This window comes from Lutra lutra, chromosome 17 (assembly GCF_902655055.1).
Source record: "Lutra lutra chromosome 17, mLutLut1.2, whole genome shotgun sequence".
Lineage (NCBI taxonomy): Eukaryota > Metazoa > Chordata > Mammalia > Carnivora > Mustelidae > Lutra > Lutra lutra.
In genome coordinates this window covers 41,426,320-41,442,210 of record NC_062294.1, presented here as the reverse complement: position 1 = coordinate 41,442,210, position 15,891 = coordinate 41,426,320, and the positions used below count along the sequence as shown (strand labels likewise).

At 59.2% G+C, this 15,891-nt stretch overlaps 1 protein-coding gene across 2 annotated transcripts; it reads left to right on the top strand.

The window, feature by feature from the left end:
- Positions 1-557: 557 nt before the first annotated feature.
- SLC7A10 (solute carrier family 7 member 10) lies at positions 558-15,854 on the top strand. 2 transcript variants are annotated; one of them, XM_047711880.1, is made up of 11 exons: positions 558-801; positions 9,664-9,868; positions 11,784-11,935; positions 12,137-12,262; positions 12,332-12,485; positions 13,170-13,293; positions 13,375-13,478; positions 13,819-13,915; positions 14,084-14,233; positions 14,840-15,017; positions 15,302-15,854. In XM_047711880.1, the coding sequence occupies exons 1-11, from the start codon at positions 651-653 to the stop codon at positions 15,772-15,774; spliced, it is 1,914 nt and encodes a 637-aa protein (XP_047567836.1). In that variant the 5' UTR covers positions 558-650; the 3' UTR covers positions 15,775-15,854. The 2 variants fall into 2 exon arrangements, with proteins under 2 accessions (XP_047567836.1, XP_047567837.1); XM_047711881.1 differs by having other exon boundaries at positions 15,252-15,503.
- The last annotated feature ends 37 nt before the right edge of the window (positions 15,855-15,891 follow it).

Genomic DNA, 15,891 nt, shown 5'->3' with positions numbered 1-15,891 from the left:
GTCTAGAAGCCAAGGAGGCATCAGAAAGGGTTTGGTTCTGGGCCTTGCCACTTGCTCTGTGATTCTCCTTAAGTTATCTCTGGGCCTCAACTTCCACCTGTAGAATGGACGCAACCTCCACCCTTCCGTCAGCCCGCGCGCACTCTGGGCCCGCGCCAGGATTTAAGAAGTTTGGAAGCGCCGGCGCGCAAAGGGTCCCAGTACACAGACAGCTATTATTCTGGCCAGCTTCCTCAGTCTCCTTGAGGGCAGGGACAGTCTTGCTGTTGAGCTCTGCTCCCCCACCCCTACCCCACCCCACGACTAGATGTAACTCAGGCAGTGGGAGGGCCTCTTCCTTAGTTCAGCTAGAAAGTTCTTCCTAGGTCTGCCCCAAGTCCTCTCCTTCCTCCCCCCAGGCAGGGGGGTGGGGGCAGTTCCCTTTAAGGGAGGTGGGGGAGGGGGGCTGCCAGCCGGTCCTCCTTCCGCCCCTCTCTGGCCCGGCAGCCTGGGGCCCTTGGCCCGGGCCCCGCGCCAGCGCATGCGCCCGCCTGTGGGCGCTGTCCCGGCTGCGAAGGCGGCGAGCGCCGACAGACGGACGGACCGACGGACCCGCGGCCGGTCGGACAGACTGGGCAGCACAGGGAGCGGGGACGCGGCGGTTGAGCGACATGGCCGGCCACACGCAGCAGCCGAGCGGACGCGGGAGCCCTGGCCCTGCACCCTCGCCCTCCCCCGGCCCGGGCCCTGGCCCCGGCCCCTCGGAGCGTGTGGCGCTCAAGAAGGAGATCGGGCTGGTGAGCGCCTGCACCATCATCATCGGTGAGAGGGGCCACGGCAGGCGGGTGCCTGGGATGGTCGGGCTAAAGGCTCGGGGTGCACTGCTGCCCAAAACAAGGGGCACCCCCGCTCCGGGTGCTCCTACCGATCTGCGACTGTGGGACACGTGAGGGGATGGCCAGAGCACCTATGGGTGTATCCCCTCAGACAGCGGCAGGAGGGCTTCTTGTTCCCACCTCCCCAGGCCCCCCAAAGTTCTGCACCTGAGGGAGGTGAGGGCCCCATCCACCGCTGGAATTCCCCTGCTGCCTTTATTTTGTTGTGGGTTTCAGCAAGGCAGAATGCTCTTGGTTTTCTCATCTATGAAAGGGAGGTGAGGATAATCCTGCCTTGAGTGCCAGGAGCCCTGTAAGTGTGGGGACTGGATAGGCTGACCCAGGTTAAGGCTCCAGGTTCTGGACTGTGGCTCTAGTCTCCAGGTGCCATGCAACGAGGGTTGATTAATTCTTCTAAAGCAGGAGACCCCCAGCCCACTGGGTACACTGGACAGGTAGAGCCAGCCCCAAGGGGGAAGAGGTTCAGAGTATATGATTACTGCAGAGTTTGGTGGCAGGACCCTGGGGAGAGGGTGGAGCCGTTAGTGACTGGGGAAGCCAGCCACCGGGTGGGCACAGCAAGCCTGCAGAAAAAGCCACCCTGCTTCCTGGGCTGGAATCCCAACAGGCACTCATATCTTGTGACCTCCTCTTCCCCACCGGAGAATGGGTCCCCCATATGGGGACTTCTGAGTAGCCACAGGACTCAGGGGACAAGGCGCAAGTCATGGATGCTGACTCCTCAGGAACTAGGTAACCCAGATCTGTTTCCATAGAGGGCCTCAGAGACCCTCCTGGGAGTGGTCGGTTCCATCCCGTGTCCCAGGAGACACAGACTGGGTGGATGGATCCGGGCATCTTGACTGCTTTATTCTATTGCCGTCCGGGTCTTCCCCTCTCCAGCCAGTAGGATCTCCTTGTGCACCCACCGCCCACCCATCCTCAGACCCCTGGAGATGGAGAAGGTTGGAGGTTCAGGTGGGCGGACAAGGGTCTTCCCCTCCTCCTCTTCTGCTCCCGAACTGGGAGCTCCTGCCCTGGAGCTGGGATCTGGCTCTGAGCCACCCCCACACTCACACTGGAAGTTGCCCTAGAACACAGGCCCTGTGCTGGTAGCATCCCTGCTTCACCCACTTGCCCCTGGAATGGAGTCTTCCAGGAGCGGCTCCTGCAACCTTCTTGGCGTTGGACATCCCTGCTCCATGATCTGCTGGGAGGAAGGGCTGGGTCCAGGGCTTTAGCCAGGATACTGGCTAGAGTCTTGCCCTGGCCCACACCCTCTCCAGGATCTGTGCTCCCAGGGACAGGAGGCCCACACATGATGGAAGGACCATGGAGTCAAGAAGCTGGCCATGTCTGAGTCAGCTGCCGTGCCAGCAAGGTGCAGGGAGAGACACAGTTCTTCTGGGGCTGCCTCAGCTAAGCAGCCATCCTTGAGCTGTATTTCTGCTCTGCTTCCTCCCACATCCTATCAGCTTCAGGTCAGGTGGAGGCTGCTGGCTCCTCTCTCCTGGAAGGAAAGCCCCGGGTGGTGGTGGTAGGAAAGGAGGGGGCTAGCTCCACCATCCCCTGCAGCCTGCGGGACAGACCCGCGCGTCCCAGCTCGGCCCTTGCCACACCCCCATTCTTCAGCCCATCCCAGCTGTTCCAGGTCCACTGCTCCCTTGGCCTCCAGACCTTGAAGTCTGAGCAGGGGTAAGAAGTGGCTTGGCCAAGGGCTGCAGACTTGGGAAGGGAACCCAGAAGACCTGACCCCAGCACGGGACACTCAGGGGTGGTCCGACGACCCTGATGAGGGAGCTTCGAAGAATTCCAGCTGGCAAGAGATGGACAAGGGGAGAATGGATGTGGACCAGAGGGGACAGGACATGAGGGAGGAAGCATCTGTGGGCTGAGTAACGGTCTGCCCAGCCCTTCCCACCTTATGCCCTGGTGGCCCCGCCTCCCCACCCACTGTTCCTTTGTTACCAGCTCCTACAGTTGCTCTCCAAAACTTCAAACAGCCCCTTCCAGAAGGTCCTATAATTCTCTCTCCTTGTACCCTCTGCCCCCTCGTAGGCCGAGGAGTGGGGCTTTCTGGAACGGGATGATTTGGAAGGGCTTTGGGCTGGAGGAAGGCTCCACCTGAAGTGTGTTTGGGGCAGCACCTGCTGGCCCCAGACAGCACACCTGCAGGGAGATGGGCCAGCCTTGGGGGGAGGGGAGCCAGCTGAGCGGGGCTCCATAAGACACTGCTGCATCTAATACCTCTTCTGAAAAACACTTCTTATTACATTATGAAATCATATTCTCCCTTTATCCCATTTGATTCTCATGCCCACCTTGTAAGGCGGGAGTGTTTATACCCATTCTACAGACATAGAAACTGAGGTTGGAAGTTAAATGGCACTTCTGCAAGCAGTAGACCTTGGGATTTGGAACCAGATTTGGACCCAATCTTCCAATTCAGTGCCCTTCCCCATACTGTTCTGGTGCTGCCAAAATTGGGGCCAGGTTCAAAGCCCTCAGTGGGGGAGGGTTGGGATTGACCCAGCTCCCCACTTCCCATGGTTGGATGAACAAACAAAGGGACAAAGGAATCTCCCCGACTAACCACCCCCGCCTAGGGCTGTATGTACTGAATCTCTTGTCCTGACTCAGGGCCCCCAACCAGCACCCTCTCCTAATCCACACCTAAGGAATGGGTGTGCCCAGGTCCAGCAGAGTGAGAATCACCCTGGATCTGCTGACCAGGCTGCCCCATCCTCCACTCTCTCCCTTCAACTCAGGGATCCCACCTATGCTGGTCTTCATGTGTTAGGCTCAGGTATGTTCAGGGACTCAGAGGTCTGCTTTGCGAACCCCATCTCCTTAGGCGACAATCCCTGCTCCTCCAAGGATGGGCAGGCCCCTCTCTGTTGTCTCCAGGGCTAGAGGTGGCTGGGCTGCTCAAAGGATGGCTCTGTCCACAAGCTCGGCCCCTCCTCATAGGGATCCTGAGAAAGACCCTGTCTGTGTCTCCCAGCCCTGATCTACAGACGAGGAAGTGCTAAGGTGAAAAAAAAATAAGGTAGGGGTGGGGAGGATGGTGGGGAGGAAATGAGTCAGGAGTGGGATGGGGCCCAGTTGGTGTGGACTTTGCCGTTTGCAGTGAGAAATTTGTCTCTTTTCAAGGTGGAAGAGGGCTTTGAGCAAAAGAGGGTGGGATTGGACAGGATCAGACAGGATGGCATGAGGCGACATGGGATAAGGTAGATGGGATGGGATGGGACAGATGGGATGAATAGGATAGGATATGGGATGGAATGAGAGAGAATAAGATGGGATGACATGGGGTGGGAAGGGATAGGATGTAATAGGGTATAGGATGGGATGGGATGGGATGGGATGGGATGGGATGGGATGGGATGGATAGGATAGGATAGGATATGGGATGGCATGGGATAGGATGGCATGGGATGGCATGGGGTGGGATGGGATGGATGAGATGGAATTAAGTGAATGGAATGGGATGGGATAGGCTATAGGATGGGATGGAAGGATGGGCTGGGACGAGATGGACGGGATGGGATATTTGGGATTGGACCTAGGATGGCATGGGATAGGCTATGGGATGGGATGGGATAGGATAGGATGGCACCCACCATAGAGAAGAAGCTGTGGGCACCAATGGTAGAAGCAGGAAGCCTGGTCAAGAGTGTACCTGAGTCCCTCGTATAAGAGATGATGATGGTTGAGAGCAGGGTGGCCGCGATGAGGTGGTGAGGGGAGGTTCAGTTCTGGGTGTGTTTGGAAGACAGAGCCAAAGGATTTATAATGAACAGGGTGTGAGGTGTGGGAGAAAGAGAAGAATCAGGGGCGACTCCAGGTTTGGGCCTGAGCCTCTGGAAGCCCGGTTTGCTATTTATCGGTCCAGAAAGAATGAGAGGAGTAGGTCTTGGGGGCAGGGGGTTGAAAGTCGGGGATTTCATTGCAAACATGTGAAACTCGCAATGCTATTTGCTGAGTAATTAGCTGGATACCCAGGTTTGGTTCAGGGAAGAGGTCCATGCTAGGCATATAAATTTGGGAGTTGCCAACAGAATCTGGGGGTACTGGTGGAGGCCTTGAAGGAAGGGTGTGTGGAAGGAAAGGGGCAGAGGCCCCAGGACTGCGCCACGGGCACTCAACGTCTGGAAGTCAGGAAAGAGAAGGACCAGCAGAAACATCCAGAAGGAGCAGCCCACAAGGTGGGAGGATGGGCAGGAGGCTGAGTGTCGAGGAAGGGCTTAACCTGCCAAATGCCACTGATGAGCAGGCAAGATGTGGTCTGGGGGGTGGACGGTTGGGTCCAGTGGAGTGGAGCTCACCGATGACCTTGACCCAGCCTGTAGACTGGGCACAGGCGAAATTTGCTTGGCAGGCCGGGCTGGGCCGAGCCAGGCAGAGCGAGCTCCACACTTCTGCTCATCCCTCTCTTGAAAGGAAAGTGGGTTAGGCCGGAGGTACCCGCGGGCCAACTGGCAATTCCAGACGTGTCCTGGAGGCATCCCCACTCACCTCCCTGGAGTTCTGCCAACACCCTCAAAGGGCACTTCTCTCTCCTCAGAGGGATGCCCAACACATGCTCATTAAGGACACACATGTGTTTGGGGGACAGCAGGGCCCCCAAAGCGGAGCTCTGGCCGTTGACCCCAGCATGTTTGAGGTCCCTTGGGGAGTCTGGTTTCCAAAGGCCAGATTGGGTGGCCTGGGGTTTCTCCAAGGTGGAAGACAATAGTGAGATTAATAAGCACTTCCTGGGGCCTCTGATGAGCAAGGCAGAGTGGGAGCACACCCCCTCACTGCCTCCTCTCCCCACTTCACAGATAAGAAGACTCCGAAAGGCCAAGTATCTTGTCCACAGCACCCCACCCCTGCCCCCACCACTAGGTATCTGGGATTCGAACCCAGATCTAGGGATCCTCAACTAGCACCATAGTCTGTGGCCTCGGGGACCTACTGATGGGAATGTGGAGCTTTTTCCCAGAGGCCTCATGGGTCATCCCCTAATGAGAAGGTGCTGGGACTCGTTGCCCAGAGCAGAGGAAGGAGGCCTGGCCTATAGCCAGCCCCTGATCAGACCCGAGAGCCCTAGAGCTATTCTGTCTCGGGCCAACAGGCCAACGTGACAGGAAGAATCCCCATTGTGGGCCTGCTAGCTAAAAGAGGCACAGCTAGGCAAGGTGTATGTAGATGACTTAGGCCTTGTGGGTTCTCTGTCCTCTGGGGGACTCTGGCTCCTCATTGCAGCAGGTCGGGGCACCCATGCAAGGTGGCCAATGAAGAATCCCTTCCTCACCATCCTCTTGGTACCATGGCAGTGGGCCAAGGTGGGAGGTCAGTGAGGGCTTCCTGGAGGTGGCGCAGCTTCTGGGAATCCAGTGAGCTGAGGAGAGTTCTGCCACCATGTGGGACAGAGGCCCGTAAGCAGACTGTGTTTCCTTAGGCCTTCTGCAGATGTGCAGAAAGTGTCTGCCCTGCCCAGCGGGGACTCCACCAAAGTCAGGGTTGAACCAGCCCTCTACTGCCCCCTAGCTCAGTGGCCCTACCTCGCAAATGGGGAAACTGAGTCCCAGAAGGGCAGCGCTGGCCTGAGATCACACAGCTGACTCCCCAAAGTGTTTCTAGCAATGAGGGGTTGTGCCAGCAGCCTGGCCTGCCAGGACCTCTCTGCCCACCCCCAAATCAGACTGCACTTTGGCCCCATCCACACCCAGGGCAGCTGGCTCCTTCCACCACCATGACCTCCACCGTCTACCCTGTGACCTCCACGGTCAGCCCCTGCGTCCCAGAAATAGGTCAGCACACACCGCAACAGCCGGAACAATGGCCCTTTCTTCGTTCCTCTGTGGAGCCGACTAAGCCCCATCAGGCCAAACATCTTAATGTGATAAAAACCACCTAGTGTGGACTGAGGGGAGAGGGATGGGAGGGGACCGGGGGGGGCCTCCTGGTGGGGACTCACCTCCTCACCCACCTGTGTGGGAACTCTGGCCCTGCAGGGACCACAGAGCAGCCATGCCACTGGGTGAATGGGACTATAGAGGCCTTGGAACCTGCATTTCTCCAACCCGCTGCCCTCAGACACCTGACTGGGCGCTCAGTAGTATCTCACAGCCCATCCCATGTTCCCTGATTCCTGCCCCTCCTCTTCTCCAAGAGCAGGTTCCCCCAAGGGCTGGGCTTTCCCACTGCTGTGTCCTGAATCCAACAGGGCTCATTCCGCTGGACTTGAGCATGAGGGCTGAGAAGGGAGGCCTGAGCCCACAACCACTGGAAGGGCTGGACAGGCCCCCCCTGCCATAACCCTTACAGCTCCGTGGTCCCTCCTCCAGGCCTCCTGTAATCATTCAGATGCTGGAGGTCCCCACCCCTGTCCCCAGTGTCCTCGTCCTGCCCTCTGCCACTCACCCAAGCTCATGGCCCCTGTGGCTCCTTACAGAGCCCCACTCAGGCCACATGGTCCCCAGAGCGGCCAGTGGACCTCAGTGGGGTCTTCTGCCACCTTCTGGCACAAACCTGGGGCGGATGCCAGAAGTTGTCCAGGGCCAGAAGGAGAGGCTCCCAAGGACCTCAGAGACACCAACTGGCACACATGTTCCTTTCAGCCACATGGGCCTGCACTATAGGCCAAGGCCATGTGTCCACACAATCACGATCCCCCGGCCCATCCCCCAAGTGCCAGCATTGGCGTCTCCAGCTCCTGGGCACAGGCTAGTGACACATCCCTTTCAGACCCCAACCTGGGAGGACAGGATGCTAGGTGTGGCTTTCCCAAGGGCTAAGCCCATGAGGCCCCACCATGCTGAACTCTAGAGAGGGCCGAGGTCCCCATGGGCTGGGTTGCTCGGGTCCCTGGATGCCCCCAGCCTGAATGCACCCAGCTCCTTCCAAGGCCACCCAGCCCCCGCTGGCTTCCAACCTCACTGGCATTTGGCAAATCCCATTCCACCAAGCCCTGAGAATAGAGGCTGTGCTGCTGGATAGCGCGAACTCAAAGACCCTTTAGAAAGGGGAGCCAGACCCCAGCCCCTCAGGGTAGATAAGGGAGGTGGCCCCTCTCCCGCTGGAAGCAGGCTGACGGCTCAGCTTACCTCTGGGGGCTGGGGAACAGGAATTCTTTGGTCCTTATCTGGATGTATTTAGGGCTCCTGGGATGTGACTAGAAAACCAAGTGGGGCACCATGGCCGTCCAGACTGGAAATCTGTGTCGGCCGGGGGTGGGGTGGGGGGTAGCACCATGGACAAGGAATGCATGCAGATTGGCAGCCGCGGCCGTGTCCTTGGCCAGGCCCGCCTGTGGGCCTGGCAGGTGGAGCGGGCAGGCTCTGCCTAGACGGGTGTACATTCTCCCACCGGACCTGGCAGGTGGGGTCATCCTGTCGAGAGACAGAGCGTCAGCTCCTTAGCAGCGTTGCTTTTTTATTCATGGGGCCTGGGCATTCTGGGGTCATTTCCTCTTGGGCAGGTCCTTGTGCAAACCACCAACGATGAGACGTCATTTGTGTGCACAGAGGGTGAGACCCAGGTCCCCCAGAGCATTGCCCTTTTTACTCTAACTGCCAGGGAGCTCACAGCTCAGTGGGCACTCAGTCTTGCTCACCCTGAGAACCTGCTCTGCAGACCATGGCTTGGCCCTCTGAGCATTCAGACTGTGCATCCCCAGACACTGCGGGTCAATGGAGTACCCCCAACACATGTCACAGTCCGCAAGACTCCGAGTCAGCCCAAGGACAGGGCAGGCCTCCGGTGACCCTGGCAGACTCCCTTCACATCTGAGCCTCGGAAGCTGTGACCACCCCCCTCCTCCTCTTTGCAGTGCCTCTCTAGGAGAGCGGAGCAGAGACGGCTGCCCCCACTTCACAGATGGGAAAATCAGTCTTTCAGGTTAGGACTTCGGTACCGCTTTGGGCATCGGGCCATCCGTGCACCCATTCAGTTTACTCGACAGATGTGTAGTGAGCACCTACTATGTGCTGGGGGTTGGAGGTGAGTGAGACCAGGTGCAGCAGCAGACGCACCCACAATCACGCAAGGATGCCGAGTACGTCTGGGTCCAGAATGAGCGGACGGCTTCCTATATGGTATCTTGCCGATGCCTCACAGAAACCTCTCGTACAGGTAGATCTTGAGAGGTGACCTGAGCCCCAGCTGAGGTTTCCCACTGTGGTGCTGGGATTAGAGCATTGACTCCTCTCTGCATCCAGCAGGCTGTCTCAAGGAGACAAAGCGGTCTTATCCAGACCGCGGGCCGGCCGCGTCTCTGTCAGCCTGCCATTGCCATCCTTCCATGATGGCTGTTGACCTTCCCCAGCTGTATAAATGCACTTGTTCCTGTCCCTCTCCCTCACCCCACCAGCCCTTGCCCAGGACTGGAAATATTTCAGCGGTGCCAGGAAACAAGTTCCCTTCAGCATCTATGTCTGCAGTCTGGGTCCTAGATCAGGGAGGAGTCCAGCAAGCAGGTCCCCGAGCTGCTGAGCCCGCTCCCTCATGCTTGCCCACCTGCTGGGAGGAAGCAGGGGGTACAGAGGAACGAGAGCAGGACTCATGTCCTGAACTGGGTGGACGAGGTGCCTCTTCCCATGCCAGGGCCTGGGGAAGGGGAGATAATGAGCCCAGATGGGATTTGCAGGGTCTGAGGCCCCTAGTGGCATCCACAGGCCTGTAGGCCCACCTTCCCTCTCCTCCTCCTCCTCCAGGGAGCAGCCGGGGTTTCCTTTCTCATTGTAGCATCTGGGAGCCTGAGAAGGCTGGGCTGTCTAAGAGGATCCCAGACCTGATGCCTCCCCATCTCTCCCCACCCCAGGAAACATCATTGGCTCGGGCATCTTCATCTCCCCCAAGGGGGTCCTGGAGCACTCGGGCTCTGTGGGTCTGGCTCTCTTCGTCTGGGTCCTAGGTGGAGGCGTCACTGCCCTGGGCTCCCTCTGCTACGCGGAGCTGGGTGTCGCCATCCCCAAGTCTGGTGGGGACTATGCCTATGTCACTGAGATCTTCGGGGGCCTGGCTGGGTGAGTGTGGGGCGCCAGTGGGGTCGGTGGGGGAGGGGATGACAATCTGGAATGGAGGGTCACTTGGGCCCTGGACTTCAGTTTCTTCTTTTTCTCACATCTCAGGGAGGTCATGGGATGCATAGAGGAAAAGAAGTTGGGGGTGTTGGGCAATCTTCCAACGCCAGAATGGGCTGGACACTCCGGCTGGCCCCTTGACCTCTCTGTGCTTCCTTCTAAATGTTTCTTGAAGCCTACTCCCCACCTGGGTGATTCTCACAACAAAGGAAGGGCAGCCTTGATTTTAGTCAACCCACATGTGTGTGGGGGGTGCATATAATTCCTACGAGCGCCCTGCAAGAGGACCCCTTTAAATAGCCCCACCCCCCACATTCTTTTATTCACCGATCAACATTAGCTGAGCACCTACTGTGTGCTGGGGACTAGAGATAAAAGGATCTATCCCTGTTCTCAAATTGTTCACAGGGCAGAAGGGAGAAAGCCCCTCTGTACTTGGGGAAAACCTAGAGAATTCTTGCTCTGTGGTGTGCGTGAGGGGCAGTGGCCCAGCGGCCAAAAGAATGGGGTACCATCACCTAGTGAAGGCTTCTGGGAAAAACAACATTCACACCAGGGCTTAGAGGGTGAGCCTGATGCCTCTGGTATGGCCAGGGGCAGATCAGATCCACGGCAAGTGCCAGGGTTTGGAGGCTCTGGGGCTGCCTAGGGCCACGATGGGGGATTAGAGCTATTGCAATTAACCCCCTGAGCCATGCCGAGGGTCTGAATAAAGGTATAGGAAGTTTCCAGAATCACCCAGAAGACATGATAGCCAGGGTGGCCCGAGGGAGAGGTGGGGGCAGGAGGTGATAGCCACTTTCCCACTGGATGGACTCCATGGGAGGGAAAGTGTTGGGGTCAGGTTCCCATGCTGGTGGGGTCTGTGGCATATCTGGGGAGATGGTCTAGTCCGGTCTGGGCAGGAGGGTGTCTGGAGCTCAAAGGAAAAGTCTAGGCTAGAGTATCCAAAATTTGGTTCTGGGGAATGTGGGGAGGGGCCTTAAAGGGGTAGCGGTAGATGGGGTTTCAGGGTGTGTCCATGGGTGCTCTGCTCTGGGGAGAGGGTCCTCAAAGGAGACTGGGACCTGAGAAAGCAGAAAAATTGGGCTATGTGGTTAAGAGAATACTTGAGAAGTAGGAGCCGGGGAGGGCCCAAGGCCCAACCCCGGGGGGCCTGTCTTCTAAGGCTGACAGAATGGAGCAAGGGGTAGGCCACCAAGTAAAGGAGAGTACCAAGAGGAATCTACAAGCCCGGTGGTCCAGGGGTCACTGTGTCCCTGGATGCGGCAGTCCCCATCCTCAAGGTCTAGGAGCGTCCCCACAGACAGGCCCTCCCGAGGGTGCAGGCAGAGCCCCTGGGAAGAGGTTGGGTCTCACAACATTGAGCAGAGTCCGGGCTTGCATGTGGGTACCCCACAGTGGCAATATTTGGGCAAAAGGGACATAAATCGCTCCCTAACCCCTGCCAGGGCTCCTCGTGAGGTCTTATCCCCCAGGGGCCATGGCTCAGAGCCAGCTACCTGCAGCCATGGGCTCTGCTGAGAGACCCCGCTGGGACCATAACCCAAGGTCCCGGGACAGCCCGCCCCAGCTCAGCAAACAGCCTGTGGCCACAGCTCATCAGCTATTAGAAAGGTGGCTGCTTCCCCAGTCCTTTTCGACACCTGCCCAAGGGCAGCCTGGAGCTCTTTAACCGTGCTAAATGTCATCTCTGTTGCAAAAGTCCATTCTTAGAACAGAATCGGCCCTGCCTTCCTGGCGCATCGTGCACCCTCGCCAGCCCTGGGTGCCACGGCCAGAGGGGCAGCCCCCACCTGGGCTGGTTTGGCTGGGAGGGCGCTGCTGCCTCTGCCAGTGGGGCCCTTCCTCGTTCCAGCTTCCTGCTGCTCTGGAGTGCAGTCCTCATCATGTACCCAACCAGCCTGGCTGTCATCTCCATGACCTTCTCCAACTACGTGCTGCAGCCCGTGTTCCCCAACTGCATCCCCCCAGCCACCGCCTCCCGCGCACTCTCCATGGCCTGCCTGAGTGAGTGCCTGCTCTGAGCCCGCGTCCTGCTCGCTGGTGTGGGAGGGCTGTGCATGTGCGGGAGGGGGCGTCCCTCCACCTGCTGGCCCCCTGGGAGCTCAGCCTCAGGGGGTAGGCTGCTGGGGGTGGGGGCTGCCGCTCTCCTGCAGCCTGGGCCAAACTTGGCCATGGCCCACCCGCCCTCTCTCCCTTCCTCCCCAGTGCTCCTGACCTGGGTGAACAGCTCCAGCGTGCGCTGGGCCACACGCATCCAGGACATCTTCACCGGCGGGAAGCTGCTGGCCCTGTCCCTCATCATTGGCGTGGGCTTTGTCCAGATCTTCCAAGGTAGGGCCGGGGTGGGGCCGTGGACAGGGCTGCGGCGACAACACTGACCCCTGACCTCTGGACCCCCAGGACACTTCGAGGAGCTGAGGCCCAGCAATGCCTTTGACTTCTGGATGACGCCCTCTGTGGGTCACCTGGCCCTGGCCTTCCTCCAGGGCTCCTTTGCGTTCAGCGGCTGGAACTTCCTCAACTACGTCACTGAGGAGCTAGTCGACCCTCGAAAGTGAGTGGGATGCCTGGCCGAGCCCTGGGAAGGGAAGGGGTGCAGCGGTGGGAGAGGCAGCCTCCCTGCAGAGGTCCACTGCCTCCTGGGGCCCCGTCTGGTCATCTGCCTGACTGTGCTGCTGCTGGGACACCAGTGCTCCCTGCGAGGCTGTGGGCGGGCCATGGCCCCTTGCCGTCAATGCATCCAGCCATCGGCATTTAGCCAAAATTTATACATGTGTGCACGACATGCCCTATGGATGAAGCCGATGGCTCCCTCTGATGCTTAGCCAGGGATCCCAACAGTGAACCGCTGGGAGCTGGGGCTGATAGGGCATTCCAGGGGGCGGCCAGATCTATGCACGGGACTCTAGGGGCACTTTGCAAGGATTTTTGAGGATTTTCAAGGCTGAGTTTGGCTGTATGCACTTTTCTCTTTGTGTACCGACAGTAGAGGTGCCCCTCGGGGTTTGATATGGCCCTCCCCCCATCAGTCCCTCCTCCCACCTGCCTGTGCCCAGGCTCGAGCTGGGGGGCAGCAGGGGGACAGTAGTGCTGCCCCTTCCCTGTCCCAAGGCCCCCAATAGACCTAGAGCCTGGAGATGGAGACTCCAACTGCTCCCTTGCTGGGTCCTCTGGGTCCCACCTCACAGCCCCGCCACCCACCGGGACTGACGCTGACATACTGCACCGCTGCCCCCAGGAACCTACCCCGTGCCATTGTCATCTCCATCCCGCTGGTGACCTTTGTGTACACCTTCACCAACATTGCCTACTTCACTGCCATGTCCCCCCAGGAGCTGCTGGTCTCTAACGCGGTGGCCGTGGTGAGTGGGGTCCCACTTGTGCCTGGCTCCTGCCCACCCCGCCCTGCCTCACGCATCCCCTCTTCTTCTGTGCCTACTCAGACCTTCGGGGAGAAGCTGCTGGGCTACTTTTCTTGGGTCATGCCCGTCTCCGTGGCACTTTCCACTTTTGGAGGGATCAATGGCTACCTGTTCACCTCCTCCAGGTGACTGGATTGGGGAGGGGCTCGGTCAAGGTGAGGCAAGGCAGGTGCGTGCAATCCGTGCCAGGGGCCAGAGGGAGACAAATCCTGCCTGGTGGGTCTCATGTGAAGCTGGGACGATGAACTCCCCAGTTACAGGAGTCGGACCCCAACTCTGAGGTCCAGAAAGCAAAAGGGAGGTGGGGCAAGACAGGGAAGAACTGCCCCGTGGGGCTGCCGGGGCCCAGAGCAGGGGTCAGAGGCGACAGCTCAAGAGGGACATCACGTCTGGAGCGGAGGTCCAGGATCTGGTTGGTAGGAGGCCCGTGGCCGGACTCACGGCCGCCACCCATCTCTGTCCCAGACTGTGCTTCTCAGGGGCCCGAGAGGGGCACCTGCCCAGCTTGCTGGCCATGATCCATGTCCGACACTGCACCCCGATCCCTGCCCTCCTCGTCTGTGTAAGTTGTGGGGTCACGGCTGGCCGGGAGGGGAGCTGGAGCCACCCAGCAACGTGGGGAATGGTGGGGATTTGTCTCGGCCCTAGGGGGCAGCCCACAGAGGCAGCGGGGAGGGCCGGGGCTGATGGAGGCAGGTGGGAGGCCACGCTCAGCCCGGTCCTCTCCCAGTGCGGGGCCACAGCGGTCATCATGCTTGTGGGAGACACGTACACGCTCATCAACTACGTGTCCTTCATCAACTACCTCTGCTACGGCGTCACCATCCTGGGCCTTCTCGTGTTGCGCTGGAGGCGGCCGGCGTTGCACAGGCCCATCAAGGTAAGGCCTGGGAGTGGGGCCGGGCTGGCACATGTGGTCCAAGCCCCACGGTCATTTGTGCTCAGGGAGAGGGGGAGGGGAGCAGGTGAGGACAACGACTAGGATTCGAGTTTTAGCCACATGCCTGGCCCTGCTCGGGCTGTGTGTGCACTGATGTATTCAGCACCCCCAACAGCCCCTGAGGGGTTGCTGGGTGCACTCTCAGCTTCCAGACGGGAAAGTCAGGCTCGGGTGCTTGCTCCCGGTCACACAGAACCCCAGGAGCACGCACAGGACGGGAGACAGGAGAGCCTAGCCCAAGCTGAGTGCACATATTCTGTGCATATAAATCCTGGAGCCGGACAAGGGCTCAGTGCCTAAAAAAGGTGACACACCGAAAAAGACAGAGACGTCAAGCCAAACAGCCAGGGACACATCGTTGCTGTGTGCAGCTCAGGGCCACGGAAACTTCAACAAATCCTCAACCGTTGGGCACCCTGGCCATCCCCTGAGGTGGCTTCTAGCTTGTTGGGCTAGAGGGGGGAGCCCTCACGCCCCAGTGGGTGGGAAGCACGTGGGACCCCCGGGGTGGGGGTGCCATGGGCAGTCTGGCTGGCTCTCCCCCAGGTGAACCTCCTGGTCCCCGTGGCGTACTTGGTTTTCTGGGCATTCCTGCTGGTCTTCAGCTTCATCTCGGAGCCCATGGTGTGTGGGGTCGGCGTGATCATCATCCTCACAGGGGTGCCTGTTTTCTTCCTGGGGGTGTTCTGGAGAAGCAAACCAAAGTGTGTGCACAGACTCACAGGTGAGCCAGGCAGCCTCCCCATGGCAGTGGGACCCAGGGATGCGACCCTCTTAGGGGCTGGCCCTGGAGCAGACCCCCCCCCAGCTGCGGTGGCAACAGGATCCAGCCGCCACCGGAAGTCTCCCCAAAAGGTGACCCCAGAGTCCAGGATCCGCCTGAAGGGAGCAGCTCCCTGAAGACCCCTGCCCCACAGAGTCAGACCCAAGGTCTATCTGTTTGTCCATCTGTCCTCAGAGTCCATGACACGCTGGGGCCAGGAGCTGTGTTTCGTGGTCTACCCCCAGGGTGCCCCCGAGGAGGAGGAAAATGGCCCCTGCCAGCCGCCCCCACTGCCCGCCACGGACAAGCCTTTGAAGACACAGTGAGACATTCACGGAGCCCGAAGCAGCTGTTTCTGTTTACATGTTGTTTATTGAGGAAGTGTTTTTGCAAAATAATTTTTTTTTTTGGATTTTTGTTTTGTTCTATTTTGTTTTGTCCTGGAAAAAAAAAGAGAGAGAGAGAGAGAGAGCGATCCGACACTTGGAGGCCTAGGCTGAGGGAGCCCTGCAGACGTGGGCTGGGCTCCCGGTCGGCACTGCCCCACTGGCTTCTCCTGCAAAGGTCTATGAATAAAACAGGGCTGGTGGGTGGTGTGCTTGTCTCGGGTGAGTCCCTGGTGGGCATCACTCAGCGGGGCTCGCATGGTGCTGGCTGCGGGCGGGGCCCCAGCAGGCTCTGGAGGAGGCCTTTGGTTTTTGGGGGCTCCACCTCCTGAGCCGGACACTTCATCTCTCCCTCGTGGGGTCCGGAGCCAGCCCTGCCTCAAAGGAACGCCGGGATCGGGAGACGCCTCCCCAGGACCCACAGGGCCAGCCCAAGGGTCAGCCACTCA